We start from the raw sequence: 7,568 nt of genomic DNA on the forward strand, positions 1-7,568 counted from the left end.
AGGTTTTCTGCAACTCAAATGCATTGTAAATGGTATTCTAATTTTTTTTAATGTTTTTCTTTTTTAGAGAGAGAGAGAGAGAGAGCAGAGGAGGGGCAGAGAGAAGGAGACACAGAATCTAAAACAGGCTCCAGGCTCCAAGCTGTCAGCACAGAGCCCGATATGGGGCCGGAACAGAGGAACCATGAGATCATGACCTGAGCTGAAGTCAGACACTTCACCAACTGAGCCACCCAGGCGCCCCTGTAAATGGTATTCTAAAGGCAAAGCTCACACACGTTTTTAAAGAGGATTTTCCAGCAATTTCTAAATAATAGAAATGACTCCTTAGGGTTTCTTTACATCTATAAAGATAAAAAATTATTTAAAAATTACACTAAGTTAAATGACAGTTAATAAATATCATCATGCTAAACCACAGAGTTTTCAAAAACTTCAAGCGGTATACCTACTAAATTAGTTTTATTTTACGTCTTTGTAACACCTGACATTCTCATTGGAGAAGATGAAATATTTGAGTTTTACAAAAAACAAAACAAAACAAAAAAGCAAGACCATAAATTATTACACTTTTCACCAGACACAATTCTAATTTTTAAGTACCTTACAGTACTTTTCCTGTTTATATATTTATGTTTTTGCTTTCACTAACAGATTATAATCAGTAAGAATTTAAGAAGGTAATGAAAGAAGCTAAAAGGGAATTTAAAAATCTCTATATCTCATGAAATTCATTCGTTAGAATTACATTTTAAATCATTTCATTGTTTTTTATCACTATTATAATATACATTTTAAATCAGAGCTACCCCTTGATTTTCTGTGATCAGAATACATGTGATTAATAAATCCTATATATGTGAAATCTATAGCATCAGAAGAAAGATGAAAATTCCAATCAACTTTTAATACTCAACAATACCTGTGCCACTATCTATTTGTACCATGATTCACAAACAGCAATTTCATACTACAATTTATGGTGTTACTGATCCTACTATTTTTGTGGAAAGGTCTTCATTATGACACCTTGCATATGTTAATAAACATATTACCAATAATGAACTATTGTCCAAAATTTGAATTTAAAATTTTAAACATTGTTTCTTCATCAAAATAAATTTTTGTCTTGTTCAAACACTATAAAATCTATTTCATTAATTATGAATAAACAAATATCTGGAAAGTCAGAAACTAAAAAGAGAAAAGTAAATATATGATAAAGGGAGATTCTCCTAAACACTCATACTAATTGTTTCAAAAGTTAAAACCAAACATTTAAGAGTGAATCATTTAGTTTTCAATTTAAACATTAATAGAACCAATAGGAGATTTCCAAAAGATTTCAGTGAGTAACTGTCAAATCTTCCAGTTTTCTAATTGCTACATGGTGCTTTAAAAATTATTATGAGTAGATCAGAGTTTCTCTTATTTGTCTATTTCTTATATCAAATACATCTTACTGAATAAAACCATTGTGTCTATTACTTCAAAGATATATAGTATTAAGCTTTTTAAAAATATACAAAACATTTTAATGTGTACTTACAAAGCCTTTAGAATTCATTTTATTTTTTAGATATGTTTGTACACACTTATAGAAACTAACTGTACCGCCTTGTCTGGGATAAAATATGGGATAAAATTTTTACTGTGAATTAAAAATACTATTAGGTGTGCTTATGTATACAATAGACTACGATAACTCCTTTGAAGAAATCACCAACTGATTATATAGATTGTGATAAAATAACAAAATACGTATTTACCCAGTAGAGCAACCAATAGGAGCTATTCTGCTCAACAGATAAATACATATCCACTAGAGATTCTAACTGCAAGAATCATTCTGAGTCTCTAAGGTGACAATTTACATTTTTAGCTTGCATATTGCCTTTTTAGTAGAAATTCACTCTTTCTTGAAAGGGAAAAAAGGACAAATATCACAATCAATTTTTAATGGTTTATAATCATCAAGGCTGCATATTCAAACTTCATGTAATTTTGATGCTTTATGAAAACAACTGTGAAACTATTTTAAGATAGTCAAGAATGCCATAAATTCAAATCAAAACTACTCATTAGTAGAATGAAATATACTTGGTAATTTAAGTGCAAAAAATAAAGAGTTATCAATACTTTTTTACATTAGTTATTTCTTTAAGACATTAGCAGCATATTTTTCTTTTTAAAAAGAACATTAAGTTTGACTCATATATGTAAAAACAGCTATAATTAGTTAATAAAATATAATAATGCACATTATAGTCTATTTTTACAGTCAAAGGTAGGAAGCTTTCTTCTAAATGAAAGAGAAATTAAGTAGTCATTCAAGCAAATACATAAGAAAGCACTCAAACAAAGGAGATTCAAGTGATCAAGTCAACAGCAAAAACGTAGTGAATACAACTAAAGCATAGTCATTTTCTCAACAGTAGCAATATTGAATTAAGTCAAATATTTAAATAGTTTGAGAATGTTTGTCTATAAATAGCTATACATGTAATTTTGACATTTTGTGCAGATTCTCTAAACGATCACATTTTGTAGAGAAGATTATTAATAATATAAATAATGGTAAGTTTAGTAATGCATTTCTAAGTATAAAAAAATAAACGCTTTTCCCATACCAACTGTAACCTATGTGGATTGAAATAAAGAATTAATAGTATTGATAACTCATAATTATACAAGAATATTTTCAATAAAAGGAGAAATTTCGATTGTAAATGCAGGAATTGTCCACCTTCTTCTCTGTCTTATGTGAGGAAATGAAATCCTCTCACCTGTCACCCTGACACCCAAGATCTCTGTTTATCTCAAAAAAAAATTTTTAAATTAAAAAGTCAACCCTCTGCCCCCCTTTCATGTCTTATAAAGCAAAAAGTCAAAACTCTTGATGGTCTGTTCTACTTCCAACCATCTAAGATTACAAATGGGTAATTGCTCTCTTTTTTTGTTTAGGAGTGTCCTGGTGAGGGAATGATTTTAACTGTCCCTTTTCTGTGGGGTCCTGCCGGTTTATCTAAAAAGAAATGAATTATAACAGGATGACAAGGCCACAAAACAAAGCCATTTGGTTTTACAAATCTATTATGTCCTCCAATCTGTTTTATGGGCCTGGTCCTATTATAAACCAAGAAAAACCCTAAAACAAACTCCGTTTTCCTTTCTTTCCATTGAAAACATCTACAATTTTATGATTAACAGTTTAGCCTAAAATTTTTTCACTCTGTGTGTGTACATGTGTATTTTTTTTCCCCAAAGAGCACCTCCACCCCACTTTCTCAAACATACAAAACATTCAGAGACAAGAAACCGGACTTTTCAAACACAAACTGCTGACAACTGTCAGAAGCACTTTACTGGGACATTACTGACTGTAGCTTCAATGAATTAAGCTTGATTCACTGCGGGTGAATCATTTTCAATGCAGAGCTGTTCAGCAGTAATTGGCCAAGAATCCCTGCTGTGAAAAGCACTTGTCAAATAATGCTTGTTTACAAATATATCTCCAGACAGCAAAAAGTGGCAGTTACTGAATAAGTTCAGGGCCACCTCCAATATTCCTAACAGTGGACATGCTCCCTTTTCTTATTAAATCTATTAGCATTTTCACTTGTTGATATACTTGCTAATATTTGTCCTGCTTGATCAATCTTAGAAGTTTCTTGCTAAATATGCCTCTGAAGTATTTTATAATAAAAGTTTTTTTGCATTACACTGCAGTTCAAAGGTTTCTTCCACATGTAATTTATGGCTAATGTATGCAAAAAGACAACTAAAGGTATATTTATCTTATCTTAGAATTCACTCTAAAGAGTACATTTTTTTCCTCCAACTGTCTTTTATCCAACATATCCTAACATGTATTCCATCTCAATTTAAGATTCTAGATATATGTTTGGCTTTTCCTTTTCAGTTCTGCTTATTTATGCCTACCAAGGTTAACATTTTAAAATGACTGGAATAAAAATTATAAATGTAAATTCACATTTATTTCTATTTGCCTTGAATTTTTTTCTCACATGCTGGGAGCATTCATATTATATACATATATAACATTATATATATATATATATATATATATATATATACACACACACACATATATACACACACACATATATATACATACTATATATATACACACATATATATACATATACTATATATATATATATACATACACACACACACACACACACACACACTAGTCTATAGCATCTATGGTTTGCAAAAGCAAAGTATATGTGAGCAAGTTATTAATGGATGCAGCACATACATCCAGTCATTCTGTCCCTGATCTTCCAAGACCTTCCAGAAATAATCAAAAACAAACTTAAAAACCCCAATTGGAATCTTTAAAAAAACAAACTGCCCTTATTAATATCTTAATATAATATTGTTCGATTTATAATAACTCTTACATGCACAAACAAAAAGGGGAGAACATAAATTTTATACAAGAATAGAAGTAATGGTCTGAGATGATACTAATGGAAAGATGTAAAACTGTTGGGTAGAAATGGGATGAATGAGGCGAAGTCATATAATTAATACGATTTTGTTTCCTATTATGTGAAATAGTGATAGACCGCTGCAATCCCCACCTCACTATAGCCCAAGTTTTGCCCTGTGTTGGACTAGCTGGCGAAATGACAATACAACCTGTGGGTGTTAGGTCTGTGATGTTAACCAGTCTACCTTCCCCAGGATTTGAGCTCTGCTTACAACACCTTAAGAGATCGGTGCTATTTCCTAGCTTCCCTCCATTTCCCTCTGCCTCTTCCTCCCGGCGCAATCTCAGCCCTTGTGCCCATTCAGCGTCACCCTCCCGGAGACTTTTTTTCCTTCCCTAACCATGAGCTTCTACTCCCTTTCATCTCTACATAAACCCCTTCCCTCATCACACCTGGGAGAGAAATTGAAATATAATGGGAACAGGAAAGGATGATTGGCACTACTACTACTATTACTCTTTAAATCCAAACCAGGATGCCCCTTCCGGTGGAATAAGGCAGTTAATAAAAGGTCTTCAAACCTTGTCATAATCCTCCGGACTTCTAACATAATGAATCTAACATGAGAGGTTAATAAAAGGACTAGTAGTACTTAAAACACTTCTCCAACTTTATCGGGAAGGGGGAAAAATGCAGATTGCTTGGGTTGAGCACGGAAGATCGTCGATAGCCAGACGACTAAATAGGTAGGTAGGTTAGGTAGACAGACGGACAGAGTGAGCTACGCAGAATCCTTAAATCAGATTTAAAACAATAAATTGTAAGGATTACAGACAGAAGTTCATGGGGTGGGGCAGGGATCTGGATCTGCCCTGCTTTCACACGGTTCCTACAGAGCTGGCAGTGCTCCTAAACCAGCTCAGCGCCTTCTCCTCCAGCCACACAACCCGTGCAAGTCACGAGGACACACACGACCCCGAGGCTGCTGCTTCATCTTTCCGGTCCAGCGTCCCCTGCCCTACGAGTGGAAGGGATTTTTTTTTAAGGTTCTGTGCCTCACTCTTGGCATCCGGAGCCTCAAATCGAAATCCCAGTATTCCAGGAAGAGGGGAGGAGGGGTTTTTGATATTTTCGTCGCGAGGCTGACGGTTTCTTGCACCCAGATCTGGATCTGAGATGCTGCTCCCTCACCCCCCACCCCCACCCTAGAGGAATGAGCCCTGGAGCTCAGACCCAAGCGCGTTCCGGGCGTGCGAGAGGAGCGAGCGCGGCCGGAGTCGACCCGGGGCCGAGGGCTGCCGGCCGGGCGGTGGCGGCTCCGGGGCTGAGCACCGCTCCGAGAGCAGGGAGCTTCGCACAGGTGCTGTTCCCGCGAAACCCGCCCTACTCGCCCAGGAGAAAGAAGGGGCAGCTTTCAGGGTCCGGAGCGCAGGATTGGGGGTGGGGCGGGGGCTGAGGGACTCCGGGATCCGGAGCCGGCTGGAGCGGGGCTTTTCCCTCGCGGAGAGACTAGCCCCGGTGGGTCTGAGCAGCAACTTCCTGGCAGCGACACTCCACCTCCCTTCCGCCTCCCGTGGCATCCCACCTTCCCGCCTTCCACTTTGGTGTAATGACGAGCCCCCAAAGTGAAGGGCACCCCACGGTGTGGGGGCGCCTTCTGTCCTTCGCCCTTCCCCTCCCTAGAGAAATAACAGCTCTTGCCACCCACCCCAGAATAGCATGTGGCGATGCCCTAAATAACAGCTTCCAGAAGGCACTTCCCCCAAAATAAAAGCAGCCGGCCACCCCCACAATATTTCCCATCACCGGCCCCAAATAACGATTCTAAAAGCCCACCGCTCCCGAAATCGTCGCCGCTGAGCTTCGAACAGTTCTCACTCCCTCCAGCCCGAAATGTCACTTCCCCACGCGTTTAAGTGAGAACCAGCCGCACCCAACCTTCCGGCGTGGGTCTCAGACCTCTCTTTGCCCCCGCTTGCAACTTCCCAGCACCCCCCCCCCCGACCAGACTCGGTCCACACGCAGGGTAGTCGCACAGCGCTCCGCACCTCTTGTCAAACAATGCAACCAAGCACAGCAGAGGGGGCGAAAAGGCTAGCGAAAGCGGACAAATGTTAATTCGTGATGCGGGTTGAGATTTCGTCCGCGGCAGCAGCGTCCAGGGCGCCCCGACCCGCACTTCCAGGCCCCGCCTCGCCCCTCAGCCCCAGGTCGCTGCCGTCCCCACCCCCAACACTACCTTCGTTGCTGGGGCTGGCCAGGAGGGTCCGGAGCGCCGCGCACAGGAGAAGGCACGTCCAGAGGGGGGCCCTGCGAGGTGCGGAGTAGCAGCCGGCCAGAGACGCAGGGGTGCTGGGGTGGCCGCCGCCGCCGCCACCGCCGCCGTTGCCCGGGGGCCTCCGGCGTCCCGCACCCGGGGGCCCCGAGCCCCGCATCTTCTCCTGGCTGCCTCCGCCGCTGCTGTCCCGCGCGGCTCAGTCCGCGGCCCCGGACTCGCGGAGGGGGCGAGGGAGGCTCGCGACTCCTGTGCGTTCCCCGTGGGGTCCTCCGCCTTCTGGCACGCGGCTCTTCCAAAAGCGGGAACCACGGATCCTCTGAGACGGCCGAAGTTTGCTTCTGGCTCCTCTCTCCCTCCTCTTCGGTGGGCTTAAATTAAATACTAGTTATGGGTGATAGTGCAGCTCTGCACTGGACCCAAGGGTGTCGAGAAGGTCCCGGGTCCTGTTTCTCTGCCTCTGAAGACTTTTAAGGATTGAGGTCTCTAAAATGCCCCTGGGGGAAAGCTAAAGGTTCCTTTTCAGTCTTCAGGGCTGAAACGAAGGTAAGGAAGACAGGTCATCTTCAGTCAAGAAGAAATCCTCCGTAAAAAGAGGAGGAAAGGGCAGGGTGGCTAAGGATAAAGGAAAGGAGTTCAGAAAATACAGGGTGGGGAGAATACGAGAGGCGAGCAAAGGAAAAGATCCAGAGTTCAGAGGCTGGCCGGAGGAAACAGCTGCGGGCTGAGCGCCGACGAGGGGAGGTGGTGGCGGCGGCAAGCGGGCAGGCGCGCGGAGCCCGGCGGCGGCAGCCCGGAGCTGCTGCGGTTCCCGCGGCTCGGGGAGGAAG

General features: G+C 41.3%; 1 protein-coding gene across 5 annotated transcripts in view; it reads right to left on the bottom strand.

The window, feature by feature from the left end:
- The window catches only part of EPHA5 (EPH receptor A5), a 340,575-nt gene extending 333,576 nt beyond the window's left edge, over positions 1-6,999 (bottom strand). For 4 of the 5 annotated variants that reach the window (XR_007457774.1, XM_049630545.1, XM_049630544.1 and 1 more), the window contains exon 1: positions 6,703-6,999. Coding sequence is in view for 4 of the 5 variants with exons in the window: in XM_049630545.1 (XP_049486502.1) it covers positions 6,703-6,898 (196 nt within the window). In the remaining variant the exon portion in view is untranslated. The remainder of the gene's footprint in view (positions 1-6,702) is intronic. The other variant, XM_049630546.1, reaches the window with a different exon arrangement.
- Positions 7,000-7,568: the final 569 nt, after the last annotated feature.

Source organism: Panthera uncia, chromosome B1 (genome assembly GCF_023721935.1).
Source record: "Panthera uncia isolate 11264 chromosome B1, Puncia_PCG_1.0, whole genome shotgun sequence".
In the NCBI taxonomy this organism is placed as follows: domain Eukaryota; kingdom Metazoa; phylum Chordata; class Mammalia; order Carnivora; family Felidae; genus Panthera; species Panthera uncia.